The sequence below is a fragment of the Harpia harpyja genome, chromosome Z (assembly GCF_026419915.1).
Source record: "Harpia harpyja isolate bHarHar1 chromosome Z, bHarHar1 primary haplotype, whole genome shotgun sequence".
Classification (NCBI taxonomy): domain Eukaryota; kingdom Metazoa; phylum Chordata; class Aves; order Accipitriformes; family Accipitridae; genus Harpia; species Harpia harpyja.
In genome coordinates this window covers 3,310,289-3,331,367 of record NC_068969.1, presented here as the reverse complement: position 1 = coordinate 3,331,367, position 21,079 = coordinate 3,310,289, and the positions used below count along the sequence as shown (strand labels likewise).

General features: G+C 35.3%; 1 protein-coding gene across 5 annotated transcripts in view; it reads left to right on the top strand.

Moving 5' to 3' along the window:
• Positions 1 to 21,079, top strand: part of ATG7 (autophagy related 7) — a 118,979-nt gene that overhangs the window by 29,566 nt on the left and 68,334 nt on the right. For 3 of the 5 annotated variants that reach the window (XM_052776244.1, XM_052776245.1, XM_052776250.1), the window contains 3 exons: positions 290 to 365; positions 3,670 to 3,750; positions 5,717 to 6,964. In XM_052776244.1, the coding sequence (XP_052632204.1) occupies positions 290 to 365; positions 3,670 to 3,750; positions 5,717 to 5,881 (322 nt within the window). In that variant the 3' untranslated portion in view covers positions 5,882 to 6,964. Of the gene's footprint in view, positions 1 to 289; positions 366 to 3,669; positions 3,751 to 5,716; positions 6,965 to 21,079 lie in introns of those variants that run through there. The other 2 variants (XM_052776247.1, XM_052776246.1) reach the window with 1 other exon arrangement.

Below are 21,079 nucleotides of genomic sequence, written 5' to 3'. Positions count from 1 at the left end.
GAAATTCTGCAACCTGAAATTTAGGCTTGTTTCATGTTTTTAAAATCTGTGAAAGAAAAAGTGAGTTAGGAATTGGACATGAGTATGTTACAAGTCTCTGTGACTGATTCTGAAAAATGGTTTTTATATTCCCATGCTGAATCTTAGTTACTATGAAACAGACTTTCCGGATATGTTCCTTTCCAGACTCTAAACTGTAAGCTGTAACAAAATGTCTTGAAGCTTGCTGGAAATTTTGACTGTTGAGTATGTCATCTTGTTCTAATTTTCCTTCTTGGATTTTTGGCAGTGGTTATGCTGTGGCCAGCAGTAGTGACGATAGAATGAATGAGCCGCCTACTTCTCTTGGACTTGTTCCTCATCAGGTAAATAATTTGTGAGTAAATGCTGTTGTTTAAAAGCTGGGAACTGATATAAGGCAAACATCACAGACTGCCTCCTTAACAAGAACATACTGTATGCTGATTCCATTCCTGGAAGGACTGACTTTCCATGTTTGTTAAAAAAAATATATATTAAAAAAAAAAAAAAATCCATCACACAGGGCAAAGTAGTTGTGTTCCTGGCATTGTGTCTGTCCTACTTGTGGACACACTATTCCTGTTACCTACTTAGCAAGAATTTGTTTGGAGCAGGCAGTATGTGAATAAGGCAACCTCTGACTTTTCTGTTCCCTATCAGAGCTGACAATATGAGTATCTCAAAATTTTTGAATCCCTTCTGAGTTCGAAATAAAAATTCAAATCCAGCCAACACACAATTAGTATAGTTCTCCAAAATATTCATGTATTTCTGGTGCAACATGGTAGTCTTCATTCTTCTACTCAACCCAAACTCTACTTAGAAATGTTTTTCAAACTGCTGGATGGACTTGTTTTTGTTATATTGATACAGTCCTTCAAAAAACTGCCTGCTGATCGTATCCCCGTAATCATATCCCCTGTGATATTATCATTGGGGATTAAAAGTGTTCTGTGTCTCTTTCTTTATGTTGCTATCTGAGTGACTGTTTGGATGCTTCCATTGTATAAATCAGTCATTTATTTGTTTCCAAGTAGTATTTTTAGATTCTATTGATATTAAATTTTTTTGTGCTAAGAATGAATCTTGATTCAGAAAAAGATAAAGCTACTAGTATCTTTTCTTTGCAACATCCAGGTAATCACAGGGTCTGGTCTATGTAAGATTAGTCTAATTTTGTTTATAATTTTATGTAGTAACTAGTGTTTGCACGTGGGTCATTTTATGCAATTGGGTTCCCCTAGGTTCTCCCTGGGTTCTCTCTCTCCAGTAATCCAGTCTTTCCAGTTCTTTCTCAGGAGTCTCTCTCTCATACCCCTGAAGTTTTTCTGCTTGTTACTGTGGATGCTGTCAGCTGCAGGATTGGTAGGGAATATCCAATTCTCAATTAGCTTTTTCAGATACCCTCAGTATGAGCCTTTTGTCCTCGCTGGCACTCATAATCTGGTCGTCTGGAAGGTTCTCGACAGTTTCAGACTTTGGCAATAACTGATAAGTTTGTAACTTTCACAATGACTTGACAGGTTACTTTATTATATCTAAGTTACTCCCTTACCCTATAGGGTTATCTGTAGTTAAAATGCTAACGCTATTGTCAGCCAGACCCAGCCTATGCCAACTGCTGCAGTATATCTGAGGGATATTTTCTGACCTCTCGTATCTCAATAGGAAGAAAAAGCCAAATCTAAATCTTGTTCATTTGATGATCCAGGTACTCCCTTTTGATTTATCTTTGGAGAAGTTTTTGCTTTCTTAGTTGAAAAATGAATGTCATAATTTCCAGATAGTTTTCTGTAATTCTCTGAATGTTTCCTGTGATCATATGGGTTGGTAATATGAAAGAGATTTTACTTGAGCTAGGTCAGCTTGTTTTGAAAAATAACTTGAGTAATTTTGATGGTTGAATCTTTGTGAGTCTTATACATATACAGTGACTTTGTTTCAAAATTGTGACTATGCTCCAGACCTCTAGAAAACAGATCTGTAATTTGAACTGTCTCTCAACATCTAAAAAGGAATAGTGAAGAAGTGATTCCCGCCCAAAAGCTAGAAATATTACATTATGTAGGAATAATATTTTTTTACAATGTTTCCCAGTAAACTTTAAAAAGTTTACTGTTTCTACTGGAAAAATAATGATCTCACAGTTCTTATATTTCCTGATGATGAGAATGTTAACTGTCCAGTCAATCCTGTCTGATTTGTTTTATATCCCTATATGATTTTACTTGTGTTATTGTTCTGTTTTGGGCTAGGCTTTGAGATATGATCCATATCAAAAATGGATTTTAATCAGAAAACTTTTCATTGAATTATGGCTTCTGTCAGTGCTATATCTGTTTTCACATTTACATTTAGTGACTACCATGAATGTCTTCTCTTTTAGACATTCTAACACAAATATAACTTTAGCAGGTGTAAAATGAAAATAGACAATTTTTTTTCAAATATTGTGACATGTAGTCCTTTTAAAAACTGCTGGTTTCTCTTAGCAATCACCCATCTAATCAACTCAGTGAGTGCAATATTTTCTCCAGGGGTCTAGAATTAACTGTTACTTTCTGGTGTGGGTTTTTTTGTGGTGTTCTTTGTTCATTTGGTTAGCCCACTTCTGTGTTAAAAGAAAAATAGTAATTAATTAATGCAGCAGTCCTTTTTATTAAGAAGGTATTCCTTTGTGGATAATAAATGTTGCACACTCATAGTCTTAGTCTGTCATAAATGAACTGAATTTATTTCAAGGAAGTGTCTTGGAGTTCCTAGGATAACAGAAGTACAAAGCAATGTGGTATCAGAAAGACTTGATTTTGTTGTTTTCCTTTCTTTTCCTGGGTGTGGGTTTTGTTTAAAAAAGACTGTATTTTTGTATTCTAACATTATGTATGGCTTGGTTTTTCTGCAAAAATACCTTAGTGTTAATACTGTTTAAATTGCTGTTGGCTTCCGAGGTTTATGCCATTTGAACTGCATTAAATGTGTGGAGTGCATATTGGAAGTATTTTCCATAATATACTTCAATATTAATTAAGGCATTATTATTTGTATTGCAGAGCTACTTAAGTTCTGTTCTTAGTGATGTCTCTTCATTGTAGTAGACCTGTAAAAGCACAGAATAAAAATTATGAATACTCCAAAGAGTTCGTAGTCTAAATGATCAAACCCTGATGCAAAGTGTTCTCAGTGCTCTCTCTCTGTTACTAGAAACAATGGTCTGGAATTTTAAAATTACTTATTAGTAGTATCATATTAACAACATAGTTTAGCAATGCACAACACTTAAGTTTTCGGATTATATGTTACAGAGATGGGAAAAAAAATGTGTTTAACTGGTTATACCATGACTTTTTTATTTTTGATGGAACTTTGCAATCAGAAAAGTCAAACTCCAGGTGGTGCTGTGCCTCTATTCATGTTTAAATAGTGTTGCGTTTAGATAGTTGTGCCATTATTTGTATATAGAAAAACAGTAATATATATTGAGCATAAATTTACTACAGATGTTATTGGGGGTTACTGTATTAGAACAGTATTACCCTAGTTATAGCCATTCTGTATCTTTTTATTGAATGTATGTGTCCAGTTCATGTGGAATTTTGGAAACGGTTTTTGTAATCGTAAAATAGTGCTGTAATTTTTTTCATCTTCCAGATCCGTGGATTTTTATCAAGGTTTGATAATGTTCTTCCAGTCAGCCTGGCATTTGATAAGTGCACAGCCTGTTCAACCAAAGTAAGTCTGAGTTGGTCTGTACTTTATTTATACGTACAGAATGGTCTTGCTCTAGGTCAGTCTTGGGGTGCAGAGGTCTGCTTTGTATTTTCTCTTACCTCCTTAGGGGTTGGAATCTGTTCTCACTTCAGCTAAAGTTCTTTTGCCCTCATACCCTCCTTTTTTATTTGTTTTCCAAATTTCTTTGGCATCACCAATTAGCATGCAATCTCCATGTAAACATTCTAGTCAGCTAAAGAAACCAAGAAGAGATTAGGGCCAACACATTTCTGAAAAGTTTATCGTATAAATAACTGTTAATATCTTTTAGCTCTTTAGAAAGGAGTAAAATGGGTATTGGTTTTAGTTGTTTAAGAAATTATTTCTGATGTCTGATGAATAAATATATCTTTTCAGCTTTCTTGAACGTGGTATCGTTACAAATATGCAAAGTTGTCTAAATTTCTGTTTTATGACACGAAGCAAACATATGAAGAGCACTTAAGAAAAAAAATTACTTCCATAACATTTCTTTATTGAAAAGACTGTTTCATTTTGATGCTAGTGTTGACAGTCCTGAGTCACCTAATAGATTTACAGCTGTTGCTTGGATCTGAGCTGTGTCTTGCCAGAACACCAGGGCAGCCCACTAATGTGTCTGTGTGAGGCCTCCTCTTCAGTCTTGGATTGTTTTCCTGTACTGTGGCCTTGAAAAGTTTTTTCTGGCAAGTTTTCTATGGCCATGTAGTGCAAGTTCAAGAAGTTTTGACTGGGATATCTCAATATGAAGATTCAGAGGTTTTGACTCATGATTTGGACTGCTTGGAGTGCCATTTAGTTCACTTTTATGTACCTTGAGACTTACTGCAAGAAGTTCTTTCTGTTCTTTTCACTGCACTTGTCCTTCTTTCAAACAGCTATCAAAAACTCCTGAGACACTATCATTTTTTTGAGGACTTCCACAATTTCTTCTTCTACAGTATTCCTTTTATTTCTCTAGGCTATCTGGGTACATTTGACAAGTTTTGAAGGAATATTAACATCCATTTTCTCCTCAAAAGATGAAGCACTAATCTTAAAACTGCTGTTATTTTTAGAAACATCTATCTACCCTCTCGAATAGCTGAAAGCTCAGCAGCAGCTAAAACTTTATGATGGTTGAGCCTGATAAGTTAAACTGTTAGAATAAGCTTTTTTTCTTCTTTTTTTTTCTTTTTATCTCTGATCCAGGACATATTGATATATAAAAACAATAAAAACATAAATAAATTTAATGCAGGTATCAATTTTTTGTTAGCAAATCATTTCCTCTTGGAGGTCATTTTAAGAGAGCCCTGTTTTACATAAACAGACTTGATGATTTAATAAAAACTGACTTGGATTTTAGCAGCTGTGCTATTCCCAGAGAGATCACTTTTCATGTGGTTTGGGTATTAAATTACTTCTGTGCTGAAAAGGTTGCTTCACTGGCGCACGTATTTCCTTACAGTAGAAACACAGCGTTTGTTTACTTTGCTAACTTTCTATTTATTAGCATAAGGGTATGTCACCCTGTATTATCTGGAAATCTGATGCTAATACTTTGAAATGACAAATCCAATTACAATTGGATTGTAGTCTGTATGTTGGTTTGTTTTTTTTAATGCAACGATTTAGCATAATTTCATCCTGATCTATGTCAGATTGACTGTAGATTCAAAACTTTTAGCACAGGAAAGAAGTGGCTTTTCTGATATAATTAAATTTGCTGGTACCTCATTCACTTTCTTCTTTCTTATGTCAGCACTGTCTTGAGCTCTTGTCACTCTGTAACTCTTAAAACATAAAACTAATGGATTAGGAATTTTTAAAAAATTCCAATACATTCTTAAGCCATTCAGTACAGCTGGATAACTTAGGGGAAGCTGCTAATGATCTGCATGTTTAGAGATTAGATTCCATTTCATTTTGACTCTCAGTCATGACTTCATTTCTCTGTTTTTTGAAGCTGAAGAGACCAGACGTCCAAGCAGCCAGCTATTCCTTACCCAGGATTGTCCTAAACAGGCTGCATGCCAGAGAAGCTTCCCGCAGGCAATTGTTCAGGAATTTTGGGATGGTCGCAGCAGGAAACCAATCTATTTTTATTCCAGGCCAAATTTTCCTTGTATGATTTCCCTCTCTGTCTTATTCTGGTTCTGCACAGGCATGTGCTAGAATGGAAAGTATCCTCTTTCAGAGCTAAGGGCACTGCACTGCCAGTTGAGTAGTAGGTCTGAGGAGCAGTGTAAGCTCTTCTGATGCACTTTCCCTTCTCAGTAACAGAACGAGTTTGACATCGAAAAAGGAGTCCAAAGTTCTTTAGTATAGATATTTATTTGTAATAACTGCTTTACTTACAGAATGAGAATGTTAAGCTTATTACTTACTGTGCTAATTAAGCTGTCTGTTTACCCTCTTGGGAGCAAAATGAGGGTATTTTCTCATAACATTATGGTGAGAAGCATTACAATTCCATAGAAAAGTAGAGTGGTCCTGATCCTTTACTACCTGATCCTTGCAGGCAACTGGCTAAAGCCTTGAAACATGAATGTTAAAATATATATCTATCTTAATGCAAAACTGCCAGTGTTTATATTTTAATGAGGGTAGTGAAAATTTTCCTATTATTGCTTCTCCCTCCCCCTTGTGCATTATGGACTGAACCAGGAGACCTCATAGATTCAGAGTTTAATGTCAGAAGAGATTATTGCTACTAGCCAACTTGGATGTATAGATGCCCCCTCTGTTTTTACATATAGCTCATAGATCTTATTTCCTCCAGAGTTTGGATTTATCGTCCATGAGCTAGAAAGCTAACTTATTTTCCTTAAAGATATTTCTCTCCTTCCCCTACTAAAATTCTTCTGATGTGTAATTATCTCCACTGTCAAATTAAAAAAAAAAAAAAAAAAAAAGCTGCATAAGTATCTCTACTAATTTTCAAGTCCTTTCTCAACTTTCTATTCAGTATGCTGAAAAATTGAGCTGCTTAAGTTATAGGTTTTGTAACCACTGAGTAATTTTACTGACTTACCTTTAAATGTTTTTCAATTTCATTGCATTTCATCAAGGGGTAGACACTAGGATCAGGGTTGGTATTCTAGGCACTATGTTACAGTTTCTGTTTTCAGTCAAGACATTTCCCTACCCTTGCAGATATTTTCCCTTTTTAACATCCCAGGAATACATTAAACACTTCTGCTGTGACATTTACTGAGTGCCTGTGTTGCGTAAGTTATTTATGAGTGTTTCGGTTTTGAAATCTATCATCATGTAGACATAACAATGCTTTTATTGTTGTCATCTGCTAACTGCTTCGCATGCATTTTTACTTTAAATGGTTCTGATCAGTTATGACAGTAACCTGTGGTATTCAGTAATTTACTGATTTTTTTCAGTAGAGATAATTTTAATTTTGATCCAGCAAGACCCTTCATATTTGCCCTAGCTGCATTGAGAAAAGACTTTCATGTTTGCTTTCTCCCAGTAACAGCATATTGTGCCATCTGTCAGTGAAACTCTTTTATATCTTTTTATATTATACATTTCTCGATTTAAGTATTGTGTTGATGTTAAATAGAGATGTATAAGTCTTGGGGGGGGGAACCTTCATCTTTCCTGTACTAAAAAAAGCTAACTCTTGCATAGCTTGCAGAAATGATGGAGGAAATGGGGAGAAATGTTTGTCCTTCAGGAATGAACACTGCAAAAATTTAAAAGAATGTTTAAAAAGAGTTATTTCTGTAGCTGTGCTGTAACATTAAGTCTATGTAACTGAGTCCGTTTATAACTTTCCTTATTTCCTGAATTTACATATGTTAACATTTGACACTTCTATGTACAGTGCAGCCTCTGTATTAATACTGGATAGATTTCATTCAGACTTAAAGAATGCATCGTTAATATACCTAGGCATATTTTCAGCATACTGAGTTAAATGTAATACTTTTCTTATTCTTAAGGTAGCATAGAAATCTGTTTTATTTTAAGTGACTTAGAGAAAGTTATTATTTTTCTTTTCCTCTTTGAAAAAATGTCCTTTTAACTGGGGGGAGCAGGAGGCAGGACTACCTTGCCCACAACTTTTGAAATCTCAGGCAGTCTTTACCTCTCTGGATATAAATTTTAAATTCAGTGAGAATCGAAATAATACGTATTTTCAAAATTAGTCGTGGTGAGGATGGTTTTACTGCTGGTTGCCTGAAAGATGCGCATTCTTGAAAATAACACCTGGTCTTACTATTTCAAAAATACTGAATTGTCATTGTAAAGCCAACAAAATATGCCCAATAAAAGGATACTAACAGAAGGAAGCTATGATGTGTACTAAGAATACCACATCACACACTAAGAAATTATGACCATGGTAATGTGACCATTATGATGGAATTTTGTCCCCTTAGAGGAGGGCAGATGTGATCAAGAACCCCAGAAATCTTAGAAGTAACATTAACTTTAAACATTACCCTATTTTGTGAACAGAGAAAAGGGTGTGGAATCAGCAGTGCGTTCAGTTTTGTGCATTGGAGAAGGTGGGAAGGTGTTCAGACAGGATGGATGATAATTAAAAAATGGAACTTAAAAAAACAACAACACTGAAATCTAATAAGGTGGGAGAGAGGTCATTATCTCTGTCCTATATCTCACCACCCCCCCCACCCCCCCCCCGATGTTAATGAAGTATGTGTAGTTCAGTGGAGAAGTTATGTCTTGTTACTCCTTGCTTAGTCCATCACGATGACTGGAAACATCATAGCTAATCCTATGTGAAGGCAGTAGTGCCAAATAAACTGCCTTTTGCATGTAACAGCTCCACAGTAAAGGTTGTAAATAGAAGGAACATGGGGAGAGGTAGAACATAATTATGTTCAATCTTAAATCATACCATTTACCAAAATTCAGAAAGCAGGTTGACATTCCCATGTGTTAGCACTGTTATGGTTGATTGTAAGAGTTAGAAATGATGAATGTTTTGCATCACTTATTCAGAGTTGTGGGATGCAAGTTTATTGATGTTTAATAGATAATATAGTTTGTTGACACCAAACAGCCTCCCAAAGTCAACAGAAGAGAGGATTTTTAAAAAAGAAACAAAACTTGACGCTTTATCTTAGGGTACTGAAGAGATGTAAGGTTGTTTAAAAATTTGGTCAGATCATAAGAAGGATAGTTCAAAACTTTAACCAATACAACTGCTGGCAGTGTTTAGTTATCCTCTTCTCCCCTTCCCCAGACATGATGATGCTAGAAATCTTTAATGAAAAATTGCTCTTAGCCATTCTATTGTACCTTCATTTCAACTTCTAACATATCTGTGAAATTGCTTCTTAATCAATTCGTTGTTTTGTTATGTTTTCTTCAACTAAGATAAATGTAGCAAGTATAAAAGAATTCAGGAGACTTTTTTTTTCTTTTGACTACTCTCTCTTATTCTAATTTAGTTGGAGTTACAGCAGGGACTAATTTCTTGCTGTTATCTCTTACTATTTCTCTTAAGGAGAAGGAACTAGAGCTTCACAATAAATCGGTAAGACATTATTCCATTTTAGCTTATGTTGTTAATGTATTTATTTGTATTAAGAATTGACATGGTTTATAAAAAGTTAAAGATCGGTTTGTGTCTTGTGAGACTAAACCACCCACCCAGCTAATTTCACATGCGTGAGGATTTTTTTGAGTTCAGGGCTCTGAGAGGAGGATGCATTTTCAAAACTTCTGACTTCAGGATAAGTAAATCTCGGCTTCTCAGAAGCTAGCAGCTGTATGTGCAGTGTCAAAATGTTTGTTTTGAGTGTGGGTGTTTGCAACTGTATTTAAATGTTGAAAACTGGAGGTTTGCGTCTTTCATGTTTTGCTGAGCAAAACCAGTTTTTATTAACCAGCCCCCTCCCCTATCCTAAGATAATTGTCTTTATTCTAGCCAATCCATTTGACTTCATCATGTAAAACTTCTTCCTGGATGGGAGATGCAACCATTAGATATCTTAGGGAGTTTAAATGCAACTTGTCATAGAAAATGTGTTTAAATAACAAACTAAAACAACATTCCTTCCCAAATTATTATGGTTTGTCTTCATGGCACAAGGGAGTAGATAGCAAAGGTTTACTGCAAAGTGTTTTTAGGAACCATTCTTGAGTATTGTGTTCTTTGCAGTGGATTAAATGAAATCCGCTGATTAAATGATTAAGAAGGTTTCTTGAGAGGGAGAGAGAAAGAAGAAGGGAGAAAAAAAGAACAGAGAACATACAACTCTCTGAAACTTGTTTTATTCCCTCTTCCTTTTGCTCCAGAAAATCAGCTCTTCTGTTATTATTACTTTGGTTTTGGAATAGTAAAGTTGCTAGATTAAGAATCCCTTTCTAGTAATAAGTAACACACTTTTGCCCTTCAGAGAAGAAAACAGATGATTTTGTTATTCCGTGTTTCTTTTATTTGGTGAATTTGTTAAGTGTTTCCTGATGTTTAAGTGAAATAGCATGTTGATTTATGCTGATGTGGCAGCATACCATGTAAGATAGTAGCATCAAATCCATGTTGCAGAGAATCCCAGAATTTTGTCCAAGAAGCAGCTGGTGTGACTGACTGGTCCATGGTATTGACTAGTTTGCTTGTCTCCAAGTTAAAGAGCATTAAAAGAAGTAAAAATATGTTCCAGTAATTGTTCAGTGATCTTAAATGGTTGTTAAGGTATTATTCTAAGCAGTTGTAAGTGGGAGAGAGAACGGTTTATGAAGTCCGTCTTAAATAGAAATCTGTATTATTTGAACTAAAAGAAAAAAACAATTAATTGAAGTCTTTAAGTGAAAATACTCATATATAATACAGTTTCTGCACCATGAATAAAATTAATTTTCCCATTTTTAAGTTTAACTAACTTTAAAACACTGTTTTTAAGGGGAAGAAGAAACCTGCCATTGTTAAAAACAATTGATTCATAGTTCTGACAGGTTGTATTTCTGTTGCATTTAAATTAAATTGTATGAGTCTTAGAGTTTTTTAGTTTTGTTTTTTCAGTATTTCTTCTTCCTTCAATTCAATTACTTCTTAACTGCAATTAGTACAAAGTAAAGGACTATCAATCAGTAGGAAAGAGATAGCATCACCACAATTTTCTGGTATTGACACGTGCAATATCTAACTGTGTCTAGAATACCATTTTTAATTATTTATTCTAATGGCAACTTAACGCTGTCTTGTCATCTCTGTGAAGCTGTTACAGAATTCCTTTTGTGTCAGTAAAAACAAAAGTGAACTAAAATACTTTGACTTAAAATATATACTTGCTGACAGACTCTCATATAAGAATTGCAAAAACAAAGTTGGAGAATACTGAACTGGATAAAAATGAGGAACATATAATGTGTAGTGATGGTATGGTGATGATGTCCATCCCACCATTGCTGAATGTAGAAACAGTTCAAACCTAATTGTGTAGGTTTCTGCCTGGAACTGAAAAGGTCAGGTTTTCGTTTTGCTGGATATGAGTAATTTGTAATTGTTCCTTTTACTTCCAAAAGGTTTTTGCATACTTGCAACCTAACGCCTCTATTCCCTTATTTATTGTTCAGTTATTCCAAGGATTCAATGCATATTCATCAAAGAAAATATAGACACAGTATGCTTCATGTCTGCCATTTATGCCTAGATTTTTTATTTGTAAGGTGAGGAATCACTTTAATTAAAAAACCCCCCACATGTTCCTGGCTGAAATGTACACGATTCTTTAATATTAGTTACTAATAAAAAAGTTATTTAATATGTTGACATATTTAGTGCCATAAGCGAGACAAAATTCGTGTTCATATCGGTTATGTGCAAAGAGTGCTAATTGTCAATTGTTAGAGTGTATATAAGAAAAACTTGGAACTAATTTGAAAAATTGGCAGGGTTACATAAAGGTGAAGTATAAATCACATGAATGAAAATTTTCAGGCATACAAGGTTATGGTCCAAAGCACTCTTTTGCATTGATAATTTTGATAGGCAAGTACTTCAGATTTCTACAGTGCAGCACAGTGTGCATTTGACAATTTTGACCATAATTCTACCTCTACGTATTAAAAAGTAATGCCAACGTGCAGCAGTGAAAGAATGGAACTACATCCGTGTTTCTCTCTTCTATAATTAGGTCTTGTAACAGTTGTTTCATGGCATTGGGTGATGATGTGAGAGTCTGATCTTTTTTTTTCCCTAATCTTTATGCAAATAGAACTTGCTTTATTATAATCTCATATTTAAATGATGCTAAAATGTTAGATTGCAATATTTAAATTATATATAGTTTACTTGTATTTGAATTATATTTTTAATCTCATGATATTAAAGGGATGGGTACTACATCTTTCCCAGTTATTTTTTTAATACCTTCCTATTTTTAACTATTATATTTTCTTCTTTTATGCTTTTCTGCATTCTTCTCATTGCAGTCTTTGACAGGAGTCTGTCTGCATCTATACCTATTTTCTTTTGTTAAACTTAACAAATCATCAGCCTCACTTTATTGGGCAACTGTTCTTTTGTTTGCAAATGCCCATGTAGGCATTTTTGAACAGTTTAAGTTAAGTTTAATCTTTATTCAATTTTTCCACATTTTTACAGGGTTGCCTATATCTGTGTCTTTCCAGAAGTTCTTCTGTTTTCTTTAAAATTGGAAAAAAGGGAAGGACATTGAATTAAAAAAGATGATAAAAGAACTGAAACTGATGAAATCCAGTAAATATGTGTAGTTTTGGTGAAAATGCTGTTGTTCCTCCAGTGCTGTTTTGCATAGGTGTGGTAGCACATCCAGATAATAAAATCCTCTGCTCTGAAATAGTCTACAAAATATGGATTTTTAAGCTAGAGACCTGGATTTAGGAACTACTGAGCAACTGCAATTTCTGCTTAAGGTAGTGATAGTTTTGGGTGCTTAGTGTCTGACAGATCATGCCTTATTGTTGAACTGCTGATGGCAGGGGAGAGCTAAATGGAGTAAATGACTTCATATGCAGTACCCAGTCATTACTGGCTTTTTGCTTGCTTAAGTCAACCCATCAAAGATGGACCACTCCAGTCTTTTATAGAATCAAATTGTATAGACAGCCAAAACAGTATTCAGCATAAGACAGTTGCTTTTCTGTGAAAAGAATAATTTTCTTAGATCACTTAGAAGTGACCTTGCTTCACTCCCAGCATTAGGGATTGTCTGCAGAAAATGGATGCTGTTTCTGAACTGTTTCTTTAAGGCAAAAATGAGAATTGTGCTATAGATGCCTGTCCCTATATATGGGTAACAAACAGATTACCCAGCCACAAATCGTCAAAAACCTCAGATGTGACTGGGGAAAAAGGGCTTTCTGCAGTTGCTGTACAATAGTGACTAATGCCAGTATGAACTGGAGCCAAAAATGTTGTAACTACTGATGAGCTAATCAGCATAAATTTCGGACAGGAAGCAGAATGGGGATAAATAAAGTTGTAAATATCCGTCCAGTGTAAAATGTGGAGTGAGCAAGAGATGGCTATTAGGTGACTGAAGGATATACCCATGTATTAAAAGAGGTCAGGACAGATGATCTAATGATATTGTCGACTTGAAAACTCTTTTGTTCCTCTATTCTCAGTCTCTAAAATGGAGATGTTTATTTTCTACTCTCCCTCTCTATCCCTTTCTTTCTTTTCACTTCTATTTACTAATGCTTTCAGGCAAGGAATGCCTTAAACTTGTACGCTGTCCAGTAGAAAATCCTTATACTGACTATAATCTGAAGATGCCGTTATGTTTAAAATAATTTGTGAGAAATATTTTAGAAAGGAAAGAGTAGCTAAAATAAAAATCTCGCAGTTTTGTCTGTATTATTACTCTATCAATTCATACCAGGAAAAATGTTTACTTGTATATAAAACACAACAAGCTTATTTCAGAAAAGCTCAGAATGCATGCAGTTCCCGAGAACTTAATGTTGACAAGACCATGCTTAAACTGACATCTCTTAAATGTCTAAGAACTCTACTTTCCTCCTTTTCATTATCCAAAAGAAGAAACTGAAAAGTCCTAAGCTAAAAAAATCTTGTAGAGACCTTTCAGGGCCTATTCTTCAGTAAGTTAATACTCCATTTTTGGTCCATTGCAATTCAAACTCAGTGTAGGCAATAGCAACAGACAAAACACATTTGTATCACTACATTCCTACTCTAAATTAAAACAGCAATCTCTTTCTTAAATGAATTTTCAGCATATTGTACTTGGATTAGTTAAGGTTTTATACTGATTTGCTTTCATTTTTAATACTGATTATGGGACGGTAAGGAGAAAATTGTGTATGCAAAGGGTGTTTTAATTATTTGGACATGAGCCAAAAATGATGCCATTTTTGCCTTGTGGTTTATAACCTTCCAATATTTTCAGAATAGCCTTCTTCAGTGTGCACCTGGAATGCAGCCTTCTTCAGAACTTTGTTTTATGATGTTGTTCTTAAAACTTAGTCGTGTGTGAATGCACAAATCTGTATGACTATTCATACACACATTTTAGACAATACTTGGAGTACTGTCAAAAGATGAAGTGTCTTAAGAGTCATCTTTGTGCTCATGTAACAGTCAGACTTTTCTGTTCCAATATCATTAACTGAGTCCCTGAAAATTCATTATGTGATGTTCAAAAAAGTTTGGGTTTGTTGCATTCTTTTTCATAGGTGTATTACAGGATCACCTTATTAGGCTTTTCTTTACAACTTTTTAGGACCAAATGGCAGTAAAAATAGAGAACTTCATGAAAAGGCAAGAGCCTAGGAGCTGAAGATTTTTTAAGGTAAACCAGAATTATGGGTCTCATGATAAAATTTTGAACAGTAACATTGCTGCCTGTGCAACTGCCCAGACCCAAGATCCCAATGGCTCACATGCCTCACTTAGGAGGATTCTTCACAGCACTGTAGTCTTTCACTAAACTTCCTGTTTTAATAGCAGATACACTGAGCTTTGAAGCGTTTAACTGGCAAGGCTTTTACCTGTCTTCCTTATTTTCCAAGCAGGTGCTGAAACCAAAATGTCTCTTTTCAGCATGCTAACACTCAGAGTAGTTTCCTATTCATTCTGCATTGCCTGTGATAACTGGATAGTTACCAGTGTGCAAAAATATATCTAGGCATGTAAAATTTCTAAATAGCACATTGAGTGTTGTGATTTTTCTGATTCTGAAATGTTTAGTGAAGTATCTATCCCCTTTGGGGGGAGGCAGGGCGGGGAGGGGAAGTGTGCTGTCTTTTTTGAGTGGAAAGTGTTTAAAGCCAGGAAGAGTGTAAAACACAGCACCCGTATTGTTTTGGAGGTAGGCTACCCATGTATCCTATTTAGTGTAAACAATAAATCTGGTAGCATTAATTTCTTATTTTATTTTTCCTGGAAAGTAAACAACACTGTTTCAAGCTCTACAGATGCTAACTACTTAGAAAACAAAAAAGCCAAAACAAATGTAAATACTGGTAAAAAGTTTAAAAATTACGTGACAGAAATGAGGCGTAAAATGTGAGCCGATTTTACATCAGTGGCCAGGTTCTTGGGATTAAGAGTTTATTTTTTGTATTTTTACCTAACCAGATATTAACTTTTATGCTATAAAGCAATCCTGGAGCCAGATTGTCTTTCTGTATGTCTTTCTACCCAGCAATTGAGACTTCTTTGTGAAGAATGCTATTAAAAAGAATATAACACCAAGGCTGCACATCTGTTTCTCGTTTCAGAACAAGTTCTTTTACTCTAAGCCTCTATTTTTTTCCTCCTACCATGAGATTCCCTTTTTTTTTTCCTTCAGTAAACAGACAAGAATAAAAAGATTGCTAATAAAATGGGTTACTATGTATCATTTACACAAAAGGCTTTAGCAATACATTAATTTGTGCCTGTTGTGATAATGTGCATCCACAGATTCATTTGTTCTATTAAAATGCCATCATGTGAAAAATCAGTTGTAGCTCTGGCTCTGTAAAATGGAGACTGGGGCCAAGGATATATCATCAACCTGAGAGGAGATTTACATGTGTCAGAAAAGAGTGTGGTTTTAAAATGTGGATTCTCCTGACAGCATTTGTAACAGACGTGAAATACAGAAGTCGTGCTACTTTCTAATTCTCCTCCTAAGCTCTGAAAAGTGATGTGCAAGTGAGAAAAATATAAGAGTTACTTAATAAATCTGTATTCCTCCAGCTCGCCTTGCTAGGCAGAAGAATTATATCCTTCTGGTTCTTTTTGTTGCTGCTTTGCAGTTTTCTCTGCTTGAGCAAATTAATTGCTACATAGTGACATGTCACTGCATGACTAGATAGTGACATGTTTATTCCCAGAAGTTTGTGAGGGGTTTTTTACATCTGCGGTCAGATAGTAACTAATTTGAGATCAATAATAACAAAAATTCTAACATCTCTCAAGTATTTTCTTTCTGTAAAGCTGTTATTCAGAATGATCATGTTGGTACCTAGTACAGTGTTAGCAGCAAAGAGAACCAAAAAAGCAAGTTCATGCCAACCATGGGCCTTTAGACTCTGCTGGACATGATTAAATAGGAGAAAATGTCCTTTCCACACAGCAACAAATTGGGTACTTATTAAATCTGGAAACATTTTTTAGAATTATTGTGTGCCTATTTGATGTCTAGACTGGCTTTATTCCTGATGACCTGCAGAGGATTCCTGTGTGGTCTCCTGGCACAGGAATTTGAGATGAGCTTTATTTTGCCCCATTCTTTTTTCTTTTTGAGGTATGTTCAGTGGCTACTGAACAAATATATGCCACATTACATTCATCAGAAGAGAGCTGTTATTGAATTTGTATAGTAAATGTTAGATTTGGGCAAGTTAATGGTGTTTATCCCTTTTGTGGTATTTATTTTAAAGTTTCAATTCTCTGAATTGGGAAATTCCCTGAAGGTGAAAAAATGCTCTTTCAATTACTGCCTATATTAAAAGGATTTCATTACTGTATATGCCTTCTTTAATGGTGCCACCACTGCTCAGGTAACAAACACAGTGATGCTGCCAGGTCATTCTTTGGCTCCCTGATGTGTTGTTCTCTGGGTCATGTGGCTGGAATTTCTGTTTTAAAACTAGTTAACAGATACTTCTATTCAGCAGGCTGTTCCCATTATAAAAAGCAAGTAATTATAATCAGCAAGTACACTTTTTTATGAAGTTTCTCAGAGTTCTGCGGGTGCCAATACAAGAAAAATTTTCTGTATTGTTGTACTTCAGGTTTAGGTTTTTAAGATACTGTGTTTATAGTCAGATTTGTTACCCTAACCTGAATTTGCCATTGGAGCGCCATGGAAAGTCTAGCAGTGTGACATGATGGAGTTTCTACAGGGTGAAGATGCATTTTTAAATCTTTCCATAACAATAGCAGATTTGGTCATATTAATGTGTATCATTTCTACCCAACTTAAAAAAAAAAAAAAAAAAAAAAGCTACAGTTCACTAAATCAAAAAATAATATACCTTCAACTTACGGTTCTGTGATCTTACTTTATTAATGTTTTATTAATATTTTAAAAGACACTTAATGGGAGACTTCCTAGTCTCTTCAATGCTAATCACAATACAAAGGATTTAATAAAAATTCTTCCAGGTGATTCATCCAAAGCTAATGCTAGACATTGTGGATTTCAGTGTAGTCATGCAGTCTGCTTTGTGTGAGTACATAAGAATTCATTTATAGTGATGGCAGGGAATATAGAAAGGTTAAGCACATCTCTGAAACAAACCAGGGCAGTTTATACAGAGCACCCTGACACACTGAAGTAATGTACTTTCTGAGGAAGCAATACCTGGAAATTTTCACGTCAGGCTTGAGTCATAGTTCTTTGGAAATGAGGATCAAGGCATAGTTAGCTGAGGAACAAAATCAACCAGATTTAAAGGCTATTTGATACACTTAGTAAGGTTGCACTTAGTTCCCTGCTCTGTTCATAATATTTTCATATCCCAAGGCAGTATACATCTTTTAGCAATTTTTACCTCTGGGAAGAGACAAATATATCTTGTTGTTGTTGTTCCTGCATTTCTTTGATATGCTGTAATATTTTAGAATAAGGCTACAGTTTCATTGTGTATAGGCTGTATATTGTTTCAACATACTATGAACTATAATCTGGCCTACATCACTAAAAAGATGTCTCATAAGGTCTGTATTGTGGTTCCAACAAATTAAAGCAATAGCAACACATTTGATAATGCTGATAGCTTTGAGGATTATATACTGGCAGGCTGTGAACGTAATCCAAGTTTATAAGTTGATGTCTGACTACAGTGTTCTACAAAGAGCCAGATGCAAGAGACTTCTGCACATCTGGTGGTTTTATATTAGCATTTTGAAACACAGAATAGTCATTAAATGTGTGTATATATTCACAGTGCAATTTCACAATATATATAATGGATAATATTAAGAGGACACATCTCAAATGGGATGCTGAAGTTGTCCAGTTCTTTGCATTGCATTGTGAACAGTCAGATGAGTTTGTCTTGGTGTGTTTATCTGAGGAATAAAAAACAACAAGAAAAACCCTAAGAAATGCTCCTAAGCATTTTTTTAATCTCTTTTTTTCCTTTCCTTTTTTCTTTTTTTTAATTTCTGATTATGTTTATGGGTCATGGCACAAATACACAAAAAGCCATGTGTGGCAAAATAAATCTTTGAAGTATGAAGAACAATTTCTCCAGATTTAGTAAGAACATGAAATGCAGTTTTTATTTATTTATTTATTTAAGAAGTGTAAAGTGTGGTCAAGAAGGTGCCAAATGTTTGTCATAGTCACCTACATCTGTCTTCTTCCTCTTCATAGTTGTGTTTCAGTTGTTTCTGTTTGTGTTTTTTTTGAAACCTAAATATGTAGTAGATAATTTTGCTGTTAAATGGACATTTTGCATGAAGATCTGAGTGCAGATCCCAGTTGGTTTTTACTGGTAAACTTACAGTCTGTCAGGTAAATATAAGTATATTTTTAAATGAGCTTGAATTCCTGTAGAACTCAGTGGACGTGTTTTGCTGAATAATGCTGTTGGGCTGTGCAAGTTCCCACAGTTTTAAGATTTATCAATGCAAAGGTTATTTGACACCTTTAGGGATTGTTAAACTAGAAAAGAGTAACGTTGAGAGTAAGTTGTGATTTTGGTTGAGTTAGATGAATTCATAATGAAACAATTTTCTCCCCCCTGCCCTCCCCTTTCCCCCCTATTGTCCAAAGAAGGATGAATGGCTTCTTCTTTGGGGGTGAGGGTAGCAGGGGTTGTCTGTTCATTTTTAAACCTTGGAATGGAGCTCACTTTGCTGAATCGCCTATTTCACAATAGAACAAACTGCAGTCCTTCCAGGGTAGTTTTTTTCTTCTTTTCCAGAGGAAATTAATTCCCCTGGTTACGGGGAACGTGTCCGTCCAGTAAGAGTGGATATGTTTAAGGAGTACCTAAGCTGTACAAATTTCTCTTACTGCTTCTCTCCCAAAATAAGGGTAGAATATATACGGTGAAAAAAAGGTTGTCCACTGCCCCTGCAGCAGTGTTCTGTATAAAAGAACTTCGTGTATTCCACTTACTTGTTTTGCAAGTACTACACCAAAATGTGAGAAGTTAAAAATAGATACATGATTTGCACAGATAAGCTATAAGAAGATATGGATGGGCACAATATTGTGAATTGTTTGGAAATTTATACATCAGAGAATGAAAAATCAGGTATTTCTTCGAGCACAGGAGTCCTGGAGCCATATCTTGATGGCTGATTTTGGTACTTGTCCCATGGCTGGGCAGTTAGAGGTGTAGTTGGTTGTGGATTCTCTGGTGTTTAATGAGTGTTGGGCTTATGCTGGAACTTTTTTCAAGTACAGCTATACCCCACTGTCTGCAGAGGATGTGTTTCTGAAAAGTGTGATATGACAGCAATGCAATGTTGCTTGTAAAAATTGATGTGGTAAAGAGGGACTCATGCAGGGACTTAAAACATGCGCAGGGTTTAAATACACAGGAACAGCATACCTGATTGGGAGGGTGAGAAGCAGGAGTAGGTTATCAGAATCAGTAACTGGAAGAGGTGCTGGCTTTTACAGATGCTGGGTTTTGGAAATTATCATCATTCTGAAAAATAACAGCCATCTGTGAAACTGCCTAATCATTAGCCCCCTTTTCTGTCCTTCACTCTTGAACTGATGTTGAATTATCTGAGGAGGATGACGATTGAGATGAGGATGTAAGTGTTGAGAAAGGCAATGATAACTTTCACAGTAAAAGTTTTTTGGCAGGCATTCAGTTTCATGGATTAAGCCATTCCATGGACTCTTCTGAAGAGCTTGCATCTTCTCCGTGTGGGGTGATACTGATGATTCTTCCCCTGCATCTTTATCGGTCATATATACTGCTCCTTTGTATTAAAATATTGTGTGTTTTTGAAGTCCCTGCATGCATCCTGCTCTGCTACATGAATATTTATAGGAAAAGTTGCTTTGCAGTGTGTCAAGCTCAGCTGCTTCATCTGTGAGAATGATGACAGCAGAGCAGGATATTAAATGATCAGTGGTAGAACTCAGAACAAAAATAGGAAAACAAGGGATACTGGGATTGCTCGATCATAAGTTCTTTCATTTTCTTGCTACCTGCTTTCACAAAACTTGTATAGAGTCATGTTCATCTTTGATATTTTTCTTTCCTCAATCTCCGTCATAGTTGATTGAAATCAGCCTGCCAAATAGTTATTTAAGCTAAAGCTGCATGAAATAAAATTCTTCATGGTCAGGGGTTTGAGAGGAGCATAGGCTAAAACCTTCCTCACAATTCTTGTAGGACTCTGTAAGATTCTCAAAATAAAAGGTAAACTGGGAAAATTAGAGCAGAAAAATAGAGAGTCCTTTAAGATACAATAGTATCAGAATCCTGAATCTCTGGAGATTGAGAGGATGTTGGACTTGGACACTGACTTGGAGAATTTTTCAGTCTGTCCCAGCGTGGTTCTTCCCCTTAACTGATACATTGGAACAGTCTTTTACTCTGTTTTGTGTAACTCAAATGCTCCATTCATGACTTCGCAACTAAGTTTTTCTTCTTGCCATATCATGTCTTGTTATAAGGTTAAAAATATGTTTAAACCAGTAAATCATAAACCTCGCTTCTCTTTCCTCTTACCTCCACCCTTCCCCACTTTAGAAGTTGATTTGGGAGAAAAGATCATTCTTTTCTCTGTAATTTTTACCTGTTTGCAATATACAGTCATTTTCTGAGTGTTCAAAAACATTGTACTTTTATTTTGCAAGCAAAATATGATGATGAATCACGTTATGGGTGTTATATTTGAAATCCTTTTCTGTTTGTT